Source organism: Prionailurus viverrinus, chromosome D3 (genome assembly GCF_022837055.1).
Source record: "Prionailurus viverrinus isolate Anna chromosome D3, UM_Priviv_1.0, whole genome shotgun sequence".
Taxonomy (NCBI): domain Eukaryota; kingdom Metazoa; phylum Chordata; class Mammalia; order Carnivora; family Felidae; genus Prionailurus; species Prionailurus viverrinus.
In genome coordinates, this window is record NC_062572.1 from 31,313,227 (window position 1) to 31,328,944 (window position 15,718).

The 15,718-nt window shown below is 49.7% G+C and overlaps 1 protein-coding gene across 4 annotated transcripts in view; it reads left to right on the forward strand.

The window, feature by feature from the left end:
• The first annotated feature begins 34 nt into the window (after positions 1 to 34).
• SMARCB1 (SWI/SNF related, matrix associated, actin dependent regulator of chromatin, subfamily b, member 1) overlaps positions 35 to 15,718 on the forward strand; it is a 34,752-nt gene continuing 19,068 nt past the window's right edge. Inside the window, exons 1-5 of one of the 4 annotated variants that reach the window (XM_047826824.1) lie at positions 35 to 766; positions 4,048 to 4,186; positions 5,865 to 5,994; positions 10,123 to 10,260; positions 12,373 to 12,500. In XM_047826824.1, the coding sequence (XP_047682780.1) occupies positions 674 to 766; positions 4,048 to 4,186; positions 5,865 to 5,994; positions 10,123 to 10,260; positions 12,373 to 12,500 (628 nt within the window). In that variant the 5' untranslated portion in view covers positions 35 to 673. Of the gene's footprint in view, positions 767 to 2,264; positions 2,558 to 4,047; positions 4,187 to 5,864; positions 5,995 to 10,122; positions 10,261 to 12,372; positions 12,501 to 15,718 lie in introns of those variants that run through there. The other 3 variants (XM_047826825.1, XM_047826826.1, XM_047826827.1) reach the window with 3 other exon arrangements.

A 15,718-nucleotide genomic window follows, 5' to 3' on the forward strand; every position in this document is an offset into this window, starting at 1 on the left:
CACCGATGCCCCAGCCAAACCAAATACCACCTGGGCCTTGGAATCCTGCCAAGCCTGGGGAGCCTTTGCCCATGCCAACCCCTCACCCAGTGTTGCCATTCTGCCCATCTCCACAGCCGCAGGAACACCTGTGGGCCTGGAACTGGGGTATCTGTTCCTAGGATCCCTCTTATCTACTCAACTACACTGCGTGTTTCGGGTGGTGAAACTGAGGCACAGGTAGCTCTGGCCTCCTCTTGGCCTCAGGCCTCGTTTTGCTCCTCCTCCACTGGGCTGAGTTCTAGTCCCTGCTGTGAGGCTGGAAAAATCACCGCTTGAGTCAGGGCCTCTGTTGCTATTTCTGTCCGTGAGAAATTCTTCGGAGTACCTCCACTTGGGAAGCAGTCTGGAAGAAACGGGTCGCGGTTCCTTTAAGCGGCCCGAAGGGGCGCTCTCCAGCCTTTTGTTAGAGAGGCGGTGGCGCGCGCGTCAGCGTCAACGCCCGCGCTTGCGCACTGAGGGCGGCCTGGTCCTTTGCGGCGGCGGCTGAAGAGCCCGGAGGCGGCTCTAGCACCTGATCTGTCCGCCCTTCGCCGCCCGGTCTCGGCTGTTCTCGGCTCGGCAAGGTTCGGCTCCTCCTCAGTCCTCCCGATCCCTTGCAGCTCGGCCTCGGCCGCCCGCCTCCGCCGCCGAAATGATGATGATGGCGCTGAGCAAGACCTTCGGGCAGAAGCCCGTCAAGTTCCAGCTAGAAGACGACGGAGAATTCTACATGATCGGCTCTGAGGTAGCCCGCCGCGCGTCCTCACCCTCCCCAGCCTCGGCCCCGCGGGAGCCTCGGGGCGGGTCTGCTTGCCGGGAGCGCGCGTCTCCATTCATCGCGGCGGGCGGGCGCGTGCGCGCGTTGCGTCAGGGCGGGGTGGGGCCTGTCTGGCTCCGCCCCGCGCACGTCGGTTGTCTGGGATTACTTACTTATTTCGTTTTGGTGGGGGTCGCCCACTGCTGCCACGGCTTAGGGCACTCCGAGGAGCCACTGGTTCCATCCTGAGTTGGTACAGCTCCAGCCAGCCGCAAAGAAACGGGATGTTTCGGTTAGCCCCTGGGGCGCCTGGAGGAGAGATTTCGGAAGCTTCGCTTGTATCCCTCCTCCATTGCTGCGTTTGGGATCGTGAAATCTCAGATTGAAAACATGGGGTTTACTGATGTCTCATCTCGCAAAGTGTTGGTTGCTGTTACTTACCAATGAGGAAATAGGGAGGAGGATGGATATCCTGTGTTGGGTGGATAAGGCCTCAGTCCCTGAGCTAGATCAGTTCAGAACCAGTTGACGCTTTGGCTATCTTGAATTTAACTCAGAATTATGAGGAAAGGATTCTAAATATCTTTGATTCTTGACCAGAAGTGACAGCATTTTTATGAGTCAGCTGAACAGCTGATTTTAGGAAAACCCTACACCTCGTCCTTCAATGGGGAGTTTGTACTAAGTCTACTGTTTTTCCAGGTTGCTTCAAACTACCCCTTTTTGATCCAAAAGCAATCCCCAGCTAGTGTATTTTCCTTTTTTTTTTTTTAATTGTGGTATATGCAGTTCAGATGTGCAAATACCAAGCTGTAGAGTCTTTCCTGTATAATGAGGTAAGTGCTAATCCTGGAGAGCTAAAGCAGTTTCAGAATGCCCAGGGTTGTCTTTCCTTGTAGTGGTGTTCAGTATCCTATGCCAACGTTTCATTCTTTTTTTTTTTTAATAGTTTTTTTTCTCCCCTTCACAACTGAACATAGCATGAATGAATGACCCCCTGTGGTTCCTGACTTGTTTTAGTTGGATCAGGTTAGGATACCACTGTTGTCAGTAGTATCAGGACTTTAGTGTTTCCATTTTTCACCAAGTTTTGTAAAACAAAAAGGGCAGGATGCAATACGTTTTTCATGTTATGACATAAATGCTGCTCTTCAGATATTACTGGGGAAGTGGAGTCAGTGCCTACCCATGTGCCACAGCTCGGAATCGTCCTCATTGACCAGTAGGAAGCTGCCTAAATGTAGGATAGAAGGCACTTGAGGAGTTCCCAAATGATACTGGGCAGATTGTTTAAAGAAGCCTTTAACCGATGTAATGGACAGGAAAAGCAGTCAGTTTGGCTTTGACTTTCACTGGGTGCTACTTTTGAGAAGGAAGCTTTCATTTATTAGGTGGAGTATATTGAGAGGGAGCATGTAGCCAGATGGGAAGAAGGGCTGTCTGTTTCCTGGTAACTTTTTTCATGTGTGGGAGATGCTTAGACTTGATGGCCTCAAGATCTTCCCCGTAACATGCCTTCGTTTCTAGAAGGCTAACTGCAGTCTTCTCTTTCAGCCCTGTTGAGTAAGAACAATTGTCCTGAGACCCAGTCTATAGAGTCCCACATGGGAGAGGGGAGAGACATCTACTCTCTTGGGCCAGGCTGAACATCTGGAGGTCTGAGAAGGGTTCAAGATCAGGAGGCTGACTCTTGATAACCAGAAGCTCCTGTGACAACGTTGGGTGGTGGATGGCCTGCAGGTCCCTTCCCCTTGGAAAACAGGCACCATATTCAGAGAGGTGGGTCGGCCATAGCAACACATCCAGTGCCCCCATGCCACGTCTGTGGAGCAGCTTTGGGAAGGCATGTGTGATTGCAGCAAGTGCGTGTGTCACTCTTCTCCCCCCATCTGTAGGCAGCTGTGTTCACTAAGCCAGAGTCACAGAGCTGAGAGGACCATAAGAAATCCCCAGGTTCACACCTTCATTTTACATCTGGGAAACAGGTCCAGAGAGGGCACAGGCTGGTTTGGGGGAAACCCAGGAAGGCAAGCTCCAGTCTCCAAAGTTCAGGGGTCTTGAGAAGGATCTAGGCATCCTGGAGCACTATAGGACCTGCGATAAGTTTATTTATTTGAGAGACAGAGTGTGTGTGAGCAGGGGAGGGGCAGAGAGAGAGAGAAGGAGAGAGAGAATCCCAAGCCTGATGTGGGCTCGAACTCAGCAAAGCCTGAGATCGTGGCCTGAGCCAAAATCAATAGTTGGACAGTTAACCCACTGAGCCACCCAGGCGCCCGTGTGGCCATTCTTCTGTTAGGCTGTTCAGCAGCTCTGGTTGTCGATCATAAAAATCTTTGATTCATGAAAAATGGAGAAACACATTTAATAAACATACTGTGCTGGGTAGGTAAATGGGAAAAATAATAGAAATGGTGCTTCGTGGGGCAAAGTTCAGAATTGCTCAGCATTTGACAGGTGAGTAAGGAGACCCAGAAAAGGGAGGTGATTCCCAGTCATAGGTGGAACCAGCATGTGGCACCCAGTCCACTGGCTGTCCTTTGCCATGTGGTCATTTTGACTCGAGTGGTCATTTCTGCAATGTCAGTGAAATAATTGAGTTTCTTTATAAAAACTTTGAGACTAGGTTTCTTTTCATTAAAGAAGTTATACTTTGAGTATCTGTTATAGATAAACTGAAGCTATTGTTTGAGGCAATAGTGATTTATATAGCAATCTGGTGATTGCCAGTAAGTGTTTTTTAAACTCTCGGAAAATTCTTTTGGTGTTCCTGGTTTGAGTTTGTTACTAAACAAAGCAACAGGGGCCATGGGGGAAATTATCCTACATCTGTCCAAAATTAAAAGACCTTTTTGGTGTTTATGGCATCATAAAAATATCAAAGTCTTGTTCTTAAGATAAAAGAAAGTCAAAGGGGCCTTACATTTCTGGAAAGTGTTCGGGATCCTTAGTTTAAAGTCAGAATCACTTCGAGCGTCTCAGTGAGCTCTGGGGGTCTGCCCCAGAAGCGCCTGGTCAGGCCTTTTGGAACTTAGCCCTGTCGTTAGGATGCAGATGGTACTGCCCCCGCCTAGAGAGGCAGATGTGGGCCAGATGTGCACTGCTATTGAACCCTTGATGTCAGCAGAATGTGTTTTTATGGCTGCAGAAAGCCTGGTGCCTGGAGGCCAGCTTGTGCTCTGTTACTCGGTTGGCAGAGCCTCTGCACCAGGACCCTCCCTTTCTGCATCAAGATGTGACCCTCATAATGAGCCTTCTCGCTTTACCCATAGGTGGGAAACTACCTCCGTATGTTCCGAGGTTCTCTGTACAAGAGATACCCCTCACTCTGGAGGCGACTAGCCACTGTGGAAGAGAGGAAGAAAATAGTTGCATCGTCACATGGTAAAAAAACAAAACCTAACACTAAGGGTGCGTCTTCACGAGGGTTTGTAAACCTGTTTCAAAACCACTCGCTTATGTCATGAAGTTAAAACGTTTTCACTCCAGAGTGTCTTCACTGCAGCCCTGACCTTAGCGTGGCAGAAGCACGTGAGGGGCAGAGTCGCTGCAGAGCACGCTATGCAACTCAGGCGACAAAGCAGCTTCAGGTAGCCAGGGGTCCTTTGTCAGGTATTTTCAGCAGGGCCAGTGGGGGGCGGGGGGGAGCGTGAGGGGGGCAAGTCTGGGACACTAATGGGTGCTGTGAAGACATGTTGGTCTCAAAACGTTTTAGGAATGCTGTGATGCTCTGCCATCTGCCGTGGGCGTGTCGTCGTAGTCACCCTCCATGCAGCCCGAGTGGCGGGTGGTGGCCCCAGCTCCCACTCCCCTCTGGGGCTTTCACCGCTTTGCTTCCCAGAGCACCTCCATCCCGTAGCACTTCGTTCTGGCAGCCAGTGTGCTAGAGCTCATGTGCATGTCCCTGCGTGGTGTGCCTGAGGTGTGTGCCTGGGGCTTGGCAGGTGAGCTGCCTGATGCTAGAGAGCCAAGTGTGCTTTGGCTCTTCAGAAGATGCTCTTCAGATGCTCTGAGGGCTCCATCAGGGGAGTCTCACTGTACGTTTTGGTTCGGATGCTATGCGATGTTTGGCAGGTGGCGAAACTGCTTTGACTCGGCTGTGGCCCCTTACAGAGAGCTGCCCTGGGCCTGGGTGAAGACTCTGCCTGAAGCCGTGTGTGTGTGTGTGTGTGTGTGTGTGTGTGTGTGTGTGTGTACACTTCACAGTCTGTCCTGTTTGGTTGTGTCTGTAGGTATTGCTGTGGTCTTGTCCACTATGGGCAAAGTAGTGGTTCTTTTAATGCAGGAGCCGGGGCTTCTTTTTTTATCTGCTGCTATGACATTGCCACTCACTCGCTTTAAAAAGTCTCCTTTTTATCCTCCCTCTGCCCCCCAGTGGAGCACCAGTCACTAACGCAGTGAGTTTCTAGCTTTGCTTTCCCCTCCGCAAGCCTCAGGTGAAGTCTCAGTGACTCTTCTGCCTTGTGCTTTGGAGATACCTTCCCCATAACCGGTTTGTTTCTCCAGGAGAAGCCAGTCTGGACCTGCAGACAGGTAGCAGCTCTTGACCGAGGTTCCCTAGAAGAGCTGTGGGTCGAGTTGCCTAGAATCTGTCCTGCTTCCCAGATAGCACGTGTTGACTGCACGGTGCTGGGAATTCATGTTGGGTGTGAGGCAGCTCTTTGTAACTCTCTGGGCTCTTGTTTTAAAAGAAAAGTATTTTTCATCTTTCATTCCATCTCTCCACTTTGCTTCGTGTCATGGATTGCAGTTGGTGTCAGACCTCTTCCCACTGGTGGTATCACTCTGGAGCCCCCCCCCCCTTTTCCCCGTTGGCCATGCTGCACTGTAGCTGCTGCTGCCCTGTGCCCAGAGCCAGTGCTCCTGGGACAAATTAGTGCAAGTAAATCCCATGGGAGCGTTTTCTCAGTAGGACCTCTAAAGCACTCAGTCCAGATTGCCCTTTTGGAAGAGGCCAGCATTCAGCAGTAGTAAGGTTGACACTCGCTTTTCCCTCCTGCATGTGAGGACCTCGATGTGCTGCATCTGCTGGCTGCTGCTTCTTGCTGCCCCACCAGCAGGGTGACCGCAGTGGTGTCTCTGGTTACAGATCATGGATACACAACCCTGGCCACCAGCGTGACGCTGTTAAAAGCTTCAGAGGTGGAAGAGATTCTGGACGGCAATGATGAGAAGTACAAGGCCGTCTCCATCAGCACGGAACCCCCCACCTACCTCAGGTAATGTACTCCCAGCCAGGACGTGCTCTCAGGATAACACCCACAGATATTTTTCTCATACCCTAGAACTGGTTGGGGTTAAATTGAACCAAAATACCTTTAAACACTTCACCTGCTGTGCTTACAAATTGTCTTAGCCAGGTTGCCAAGTTTCTTGTGTGTCTGTGGAATTTCTAAGACATGAAAGCCAAGTCTTGGGTTCTGGAAAGTCATTAGAAGTGGTTTGAAAGTGGGACTAATCTATCAGAAAAATGAGTGGCCCAGATAAACTCCCAAAAGAAATGAGCAATAGATCTTAGTGAGCTTAGAACCTTTAAAAAAGAGTATTTACAGTAATAATTAGACAAGTAATTGAGAGGTGATTATGTCGTAGAGTCTGTTCATTCATATTTATTTTTTAAATTTTTTTCATTTTTTTAAAGTTTATTCTGAGAGAGAGCGAGGGCACACGTTTGAGCAGGGGAGGGGCAGAAAGAGGAAGAGAGAAAGAATCTCAAGCAGGCGCTGCACTGTCAGCACGGAGCCTGATGTGGGACTCGAACCTATGAACTGGGAGATCATGACCTGAGCTAAAACCCAAGAGTCAGACGCTCAACTGACTGAGTCACCCATGTGCCCCTTTTCTTCATTTTCATAGGTATTTTTCTTTGGTTTTGATTCATTCAGATTTATAAGAAAAACCTGGGTACCCCAATAGCTAAATAGGTAAAGGGTGGGCCATCCTGGAAGCATAAGGAGTAAACAGATAAGGAGATGATGTTTGTCCTCGTGTAACATTAAGAATTCAAAGTAAAACAGATAAGCAACTATTGACATAAAGAGTTGGGGAAGATACAATAGAGCTGGCACACGCAAGCACCCTGCACAGGCCTGGTACACGGGCATGGTCATGACATCAAACCTGTTTTCATTGTCTGACCCATTAATTTCACCCCTAAGAATCTGTCCCAGACAAATAACTTCAAAGAACACCGCCACCAACGGAAACTATTATATGGAAGGAGATAGCATTGTGAGTAATAATGGCAGTGAGTACCACTGCCCAGTAATAATGGAGCCACTTGAGTGTTCAGCCTTAGGGAGAGGCTGACTGAGTGAAGATACAGCCAGCTGAATAGACTAAGGTATTACAGACTAGGATATAGACCAGGATAGACTAGATCTTGGAAGCAGGTAGACTGGATAGATAGGTAACTGTTTATGTCATAACTAAGTAGACCCTGCGGCAGCCAGAAATGTGGTTTGCCTGAGTGATGTGCAGAATATCTAGAATGAGTGCATTTACGTGCACAAAACCCCGGGGGGCACTGAGGAGGAGGGAGAGGAGGGTTATTGTTTCAAGTGATGTGGTTATGGAAAAATCATTTCTTTCCAGATTTTCTTTCAACTTTACTATTGAATTGTTTTCATAATCCTCCCCACAACCCCCATGTAAAGGTGGCCCACATCCAACTTGGCCAGTGTTATACATGTGTGCTCTGCAGATTCCTCTTTCCCCAAGGGATGCGGTAAGAACATAAGGATGGCTAGACTTTCCTAGGGAAGTGGCAGAAGGAAGTGATGTACATATGGCTGGGGCTTTCAAGTCTGCACATGTCAGCCAGGAACCTTTTATGGGGCAATAAACACTTCTTGATGATCGTGTCATATGAGGAACAGCTGACGGAGGAGAGTACTGTTACCCCAGAGGTCAAAACTACAGAGACGGTTGGGTATTGAGGTTCGCAAGAAGCTGCTTTCATGGGCTCTGTGCTCAGGAAGCGCCTTCCCACTGCCCAGTCAGCCCCACAGGAGGACCAGCACCTCCCCTCCTCATCACTGGACAGGCTAGGCAGAGGCTGGATGTCCCCCTCCCTTGGGCAGACCTACTTGTAGCAGAAGAAAGGTTGAATTATGTGACCCAGATTCTCGGATTTGGTGTATGATGTACTCACTGTGTCTGACAGAACTTGCACTCTACTTTAGATAGTTACCTGACAGAGGTTTGGCAGAATAGCCCAGGCCTGGTTATGAACTAGATCACTACAGAGATAGGGCAGGAGTTTTTAGGGTGGAGGGGGAGCCTCAGTGCCAGCTTTAGGAGGCTCAGAAAAGAGGTGGCAGTCTAGACCTTAGGTTCCCAGATACGGGCCCAGCTACATTGGCATCACACATGGAAGTTGTAAAGAACCCATATTCCTGGGCTCAGAAAAGAGGTGGTGGTCTAGACCTGAGGTTCCCAAATACGGGCCCAGCTACATTGGTATCACACATGGAAGTTATAAAGAACCCATATTCCTGGGTCCTCTCCAGAGACAGGAGTCCCTTGGTCTAGGTGGAGCTCAGAGCTTTCCTACTTGAAATTTCGCACTCTGAGGGAGTCTGCAGCCAGGATTCAAAACCACTGGCCCAGTAGCTCTAAGCCCTGCCCAGATTAGTTCCAAGTTCCTCCTTTTCCCAGGCCTCTGGTATTGGTAAGGCTGGTCATAAGATCTGAGCAAGACTTGGGTACAGGAGACTTGATTGAGTCCCAGCAGAGTTTGGTACTGTAAATCTCTCCCTGCCCCCACCCTCAGTCAAGGGGTGCTCTGGGACCACAGCATCTGAGGTGCAAGTGGTCACAGCTTTAATTTTTCTTTTAATGTTTATTTATCTTAGAGAGCGAGTGAGTGGGGGAGGGCAAAGAGAGAAGGAGACACAGAATCTGAAGCAGGCTCCAGGCTCTGAGCTGTCAGTACAGACACAGGGCTTGAACTCATGGACTGCGAGATCATGACCTGAGCCGAAGTTGGACACTCAACTGACAGCCACCCAGGCACCCCAGTGGTTCCAGCTTTAGAAGAGAAAAGAGTCAAAGAGCCTGGGGCCTGGGCAGGTCATGGCCACTGCTTCTGGTCCTCACCACCACATGGAGAGAATGACTGCAAGCCACATCTCCTCATCCCTCCTGTGAGGACAGTGAGGGAAGGGAAATTGAGTGGTTGCCGTCACATCCTTTAAACTGTAGCAAACAGTTATGGAAGGAGATGTGGTACAGGTGTTGGGGATGTAAAAGTGAATGACACACAGCTGCTGCCCTTACAATGCTCAGACTTGTTAGGGAAGGCAGCGTCCGAGGATGATAAAATGATGTGCAGAGCATAGTGGGAACCTGAGCGCTTGCCTTTCAAAGCCAGCACTGGAGCTTCAGATTAAAAAAGCCTTTTGGGGGGGGGGGTGCCTGGGTGGCTTGGTCAGGAGAGCATATGACTCTTGATCTCAGGTTTGTAAGTTCGAGCCCCATGTTGGGTGCAGAGATTACTCAAAAATAGAAATCTTTAAAATAAAAAAGCCTTTTGGTATTTTCCTAGTAGTAAAAGCAACCTGTAATTTGGACAGAAGAGTGAACCCTTGATGGTACGTGGGTTACTTAAACTACTTTGAGCCTCACTTTCTAGAAAGTTTTTACTAACCCAGCTTCTCATATCCTACTGGTCTGGACCCTTGCAAGGCAGAAGCATTACTGAAGTGTTATACTCTGGCTGGCCCATATATCTAAAAGAACGGTCTGATCTTGTCTCTCCCTTCTTCAAAGTCCTCGGGGACTCCCAGCTGCCTGCTGAGTACAGTCATTTCTCATGGAGCACACCTGCCCCTAATCAGGACCCTCTCCATGTCCGCCTCTCCAGCCCTAGTTGAGGCAACAATCTATCCGTGCTTCCTCTCTTCTGCCGGCCATGCACTTCCTGAAACGCCCTCCCCATTCCGGTTGTTCCCCTACCCCCATCACTAGTGAGCCCCAACTCCATGCTTAAGGCTCTACTCTAGGGTCTGCTCCTCTGGGAAGCTGCTTCCTTGTGCACACTCTCCGCAAGAAGGGAGAGTGCTTTCATGGAGTCATGCCTGGCACATAGCATGTTACACTGTGACTTGTGCACTGGGCTGGGGGCTGCTCTGCTGTGTTGGGGTCCCCTCTGTACCCTTCCCCTAGCCTGGGTGCCTGTGAATGGGTGCCAGTGGGCGCCTGAGGAGTAGACACGTACAGAGTCTAGGGTGCATAGTGCTCACCACCGGTGGGGGTGCAGTGGGCATCCATTGACCATGACTTAGAGCCTGATGGCCAGTATCGGGCTCCTAGACTGAGCAGGGGCATTTCTCACGTCTCTCCAGGGAACAGAAAGCCAAGAGGAACAGCCAATGGGTGCCCACCCTGCCCAATAGCTCCCACCATCTGGATGCTGTGCCCTGCTCCACGACCATCAACAGGAACCGCATGGGCCGGGACAAGAAGAGAACCTTCCCTCTGTGGTGAGCACGCCTCACCCTCCACTGATTCTGCCTCAGTCCTCAAACATGTTTTAGCCTCTTCCTCTCCTCTGCCTTGACCTTGTGTTTCCTAAAACACGCTGCCTTCTTGAAACTGTTCCCCCTTGGCTTCTAGGACAGCTGGTTTCTGGCTTGCTTCAGTTCCGAGCTCTGCCTGCTTTAGTGTCCCTGCTGTCTCCTGTTTCCCAGTGTCTCCAGTGCTCCTGGAAAGCACAGCCCTTGGATCTTATCTTGTGGTTTCAAACGCCATCCCACTGAGACCCCACCATTAGTTCCCTGTGGCTGCTGGAGCAGATCACCACAAATGGGGGGCTTAAAACCACACAAATCTATTTCTCACCGTTCTGGGACCAGGAGTTTCCATGCAGCAAAATCAAGGTGTTGGCCAGACCCCACTCCCTCTGGAGGCTCTCGTGGTGGGGCGGCGGGACAAGCTGTTCCCACCTCTTCTGGCTTCTGGTGGCTGCCGGCATTCCGTGGCTTGTGGATGCGTTACCAGCATGTGCCTCGGTGGCCACACGGGCTCCTCCTGTGTGTGTGAAACTGCCCTTCTCTTAAAGGACGCTTGTGTTGTGGTTTAGGGCTACTTGCATAATCTCCTCCTAAGATCCCTAATTATATCTGCAAAGTTTCCTCCCTCCCTTTTGCCATATAATGGTCACAGGCTCCAGGGATTAGAACTAGATATCTTTTGGGGGGCATTTTTCAAGTTCCCACCCCACTGTCATCTCTGCAGCCTAGCCTCACCCCTACACGCTGTCCTCAGGTATCTCACACACTGCTTACAGATTCCTCCATCCTGGGACATAGTAATCCCACCCTTCCTGCACTCAGGCCAAAACCCCACGACTCTTCCTCCTTCTCCAACCACAGAACTAGTCTCAGCAAATTCCTGCCTTCTCAGGCTTCCACGTGTCCAGAGTTGGACCACCCTTGGCCAGCTCCTCCTAAGATGTGGGCCCCCTCACCCAGGGCAGATGGCTCCTCTCCTGGACGCAGGTCTTCCAGATACCCCGTCACATGCCCACCAGGGCTGGAGTCTGTGTAGTGGCCCCTCTTCTCTGGCCTCATCCCCTGCCACTGTCACTCTGCATCAGTCATGTGAACCTCTTCACTGCTTTCAGAGGCACCCATAACACCCAGAAGCTTCTGCCTTTATAGTTCCCTCTGCCGAGAGCTCACTTCTTACCAACATCTGCATGACCCTCCCCTTTTCGCTCTTCCCTCCCTTTCTTCCCTTCCTTCCCTTCCTTCCCTTCCTTCCCATCACTGGCTGACTGTCACTTCTGAGAGCTGCCTCCCCTTTGGTAGAATGGCTGCTCCTGTCTCTGGCACTCCTGTCCCTTTCCCTGTCCATGTTTCCTAGAGCATTGGTGTCTGGCATGCAGTGTGCTTTCCTTGTTTGTCATCTGTGTCCCTCCCAAGAGTAATTCTCAGCCTGCTTTATTCCACTGACACCTTTAGGGTCCCCTTGCTCTCCAGCGTTCCCTCCATCTCTTCCCCGGCGTCTTCCCTCTTTGTCTTCCTAAAATACAGATATGACCACGGGACTGCCTTGCCCTGGGTTCTCCTGGGGCTCCCTCATGGGAGAGGCTGGATCCCATAGCCCACGATGGAGAAGCGTGGGCACTGGGACACCCATGCTACTCCCCGCCCCCGCAGTCTGCACCCCATCTTCTGTGCTCTTGCTGTGCTTCCTCAATAGTTCCTCACCTCTCCTGCACCCCTTGGGTTTTGCTCAAGTATTTCCTCTTCTGGAGATACCTTTTCTTTCCTAGTTACAGGTGAAAGTTCTGTCTGCTTTGGGGCTTAAATCTTCCTCTTAGGGTATGTCTAGGTCATATCCCACTGCCTAAGGCTGCAACTCCCTCTCCCTTCCCTGTGTGTCCTTGAAGTATGGAGCACTGCCTCTGTGACCCCAGGACCCCTGCTTGCCTCATCTCTGCTGGCTCAGCCCTTAGCTGACAAGTCCCCATAAGAAGTGGGCTTTTCCCCTCCGGCCAGGTTTGCAGTGACAGGCGGTGCAGGGAGGGAAGCCCTGAGCATGGAGACCTATGGCACTCCTGGCTGACTGTGCTTCCTCTTCACTTCCAGCTTTGATGACCACGACCCAGCTGTGATCCATGAGAATGCCTCCCAGCCTGAAGTGCTGGTCCCTATCCGGCTGGACATGGAGATCGACGGGCAGAAGCTGCGAGATGCCTTTACTTGGAACATGAATGGTACGTGGGAAGCTGGGCTCTGCATGGCCCAGGCCCGGCTGCTGTGTGAACAGACCTTTTTCTTGCCTGTTGCCTGCTGTGCTGGATCCTGGACTCTGGGTTCAAATCCTGCTTCTGCCACTGTTTCCTATGGGCTGAGCCCGTGAACCTCAGGTTCCTCCCTCCCCCAGTGAGATTGGGGTGTCAGGGGTCAGCCATGATGTAGGCTGTCGGTCCACAGAGCTCTATAATGACCTTGATGCTGCTCAGACCGGTTCTGCTGCCTGACTGCCTGCACACCACCCGTCAGCCCTGCCCACCCCTCTGGCCTCTCACGGTACCGTGTGTGCAGGCTTGTCCCTCTGTCATCCCCATGAGGTCTGCCCTCACTCTCTGTTCTTTCTCTTTTTGTCCTCGCTCTGTAAGTCCCAGGTCAGATGGTTGCTCTTCCCTGGTTCCCAGAGTCCAAGCGTGACTCTGCAAATGAACCAGAGAAAGCACAGGAGACGTTCACCATAACACTTAGTCCTTATCCCATCTAGGAAAGAGGACTGTATGAGTGTTTATTGTTTCTTTATTGTTTTCTTGAATCTTTCAGGCTTTTTACAACACATTACTTATATTAAGACCGAAACCAAATAACAACACCCCAAAGAGTATCATTTTTAAGTGAAGAAAAGTTTAGAATTCCCAGAACCTCACTGCTCCTAATAGTTTTTTTGCCAGTCACTTCCACATGCAGATGTATTTAACAGAGTTGTAATTGTAGTGCAAATACAATTTTTCTTCACTTGTAAGTGTCTTCCTGTTTTCCTTGGTCTTCATAATTGGTGCACAATTTTCTGTTGAGTTGTGGTGCCTTAGTTTACTAGAACTCCTTCTGCTATTAGATGTTTCCATGGCAGAAAACATAATGACTTACAGCTTGTTTCTCCCACAGGGGATTTCCTCAGGGAGGAACGTGTGTGGTGGTTGATATGTGGTTGCCTTAAGCTTTCTGGAAGGATTAGGCTACTTCCTTTGGTCATCTCCTGGCACTTGGTGTGCCAGGCCTGAGTCCAAGGGCCTCTGCCGAGCCCTGGGAACAGGGCCTGAGAGCCGAGTGTCTGTCCTCCAGGGTTGACAGGTTAGCTGGCGAGAGAGGATGTGGCCAAAGGGAGATGTGGTGAGGGGTTTCCAGGAGGTTGTATTGAGTGTAGATAGGGCAGGTGTGGTGGTGATACTCCCAACTCGGGCACAGGACAGCTCATGAGTGCCAGGCCATGGCCAGTGCTGTACATCCCCTATTATACCACTCCGTGCTTAATCTCAGCAGGCCTGTGTTATAGTTAATCTCTCTCTCTCTCTCTCTCTCCATTTCAACCCCTCTCTCTCTCTCTCTCTCTGTCTCTCTCTCTCTCTGTCTCTCTCTCTCTCTCCATTTCAACCCCTTAGGTCAGGGATCTTGTTTTTTATTGCTGCTTTTCTTACAGCATTTGGCACAGAACCTGGCCATAGATCATAACATAGGAATTTAGTTGTTCAAATTGACTCAGTATGTGTATTACCTTGTTACTTTCCTTTCAATAACACATAAAAAGCCCCAACTATTTATTTAAACTTCCACCCTATTCCAGAAGGAGTAAGGCATCTTACATGAGAACTCTTAGTACAAAAGAATAAAGCAAATGCAAAAGGTGTGGTTAGGAAGAATTGGGTGAAGGGGAAAATGGAATAAGAAGATACAAAATGAAGTGAGTGCTCTGGTTCATACTCACAGTTCAGTGGGCATACGTTGCTAGGGGAGGGCATGATGCTCGGACCTTTAGAACCAGGCAGAGACAGGATGATCAGTTCTGCAGTTCTCAGCGTGGTCAAGGTGAGCAGCCGCTGGTGGCTCAGAAGCAGCAGAATCACACATAGCATTTGAATTAGAGAGAAGCTTTCCCCCTGACCCTCAAGAAGTGGACACAGTATAATGCAGTGAAGACCTGCATCTGTCCAGGAACTCTGCCATGAGCTTCTCCAAGCCGTTCCCCAAAGGAGCCCTTACATAACATTCCATATCCCAGTAAGTGTAATTTGGTCCAGACACTTGGAGAACCAAAATAATTTTGTTCTGTGAACTCTTCCTTAGTGGTATTTATGTGATTCTTGGGGTGCCTGGGTGGCTCAGTTGGCTAAGCGTCCAGCTCTTGATTTTGGCTCAGGTCATGATCTCATGGGTTCATGCATTTGAGCCCCACATTGGGCTCCACGCTGACAGTGTGGAGCTAGCTTGAGATTCTCTCTCTCCCTCTCTGTCTGTCCCTCCCATGCTTGTGCGTGCTCTCTTTCTCTCTCTCTCTCTCTCTCAAAATAAATAAACTTTACGGGCTGTGATTCTTAACTGGTGGTTAGGAAGCCACACCCCTGGCATGGTAGTTAAAAGCACATGTTCAAAATTGCTGGTGATTTTCATAGTCCTACCTAATTTACTTTGAAATTTCAAGTAACCTTAAAGATGAGTTTGAGACTCTTTATCACAAAGGGTCCTAAAAATGTTGAGCAGCATGAACGAACTACATGTCCTTCAGAACCAGGACATTCTTCATAACCAAGATTTGTCTCCAACCAGCTTTTGGTAGGTATCAGTTAACAGTGAGTTCAAGATTATCTTCTCTTAGAAGGACATGAAAGAGAGTTTATCTGAATTGCTGGTGAATTATAGCATTATTTGTCTCAATAGCTAGCCTCCTTGGGGTGTGTTAAAATTCTCCAGGAAGAATGAGCTGCTGAACAAGGACACATCGATGCCAGTTTGGCCCCACTGGGGGCAAGGGAATCCTAGAGCAGGGCCAGGAACTGCATCAGGAAAAGGGGTGGAATCTGCTCCTGCACACAGGCCAAGGGTGATCAGGGCCCTGCTGGTTAACACTACAGGGCATGGCTACAGGAAGCAGGTTCTAGAGATATATATCCACATGTTCACTTTGGATGCTTAAAAACCCCAAATGACAGATTCAACAAGCTGAGTAGATCTCAGCAGTATAAACCCAAAGAAGTCCATGCCAAGATGCATCCTAGTTTAAACTTCCAAAAACTAACACAAAAGATCTTGAGAGCTGAGAAAAATAACACCTGACTTCTAGAGAAAGACCTGGAATAACTGCTGATTTCTCATCCGAAACCATGGAGGCTGGAGGACATGGCACATGGTTTTTCAAGCACTGAAAAAAAATAACTGCCAATCTTGAATCTTACACCCAGTAAAAATATCC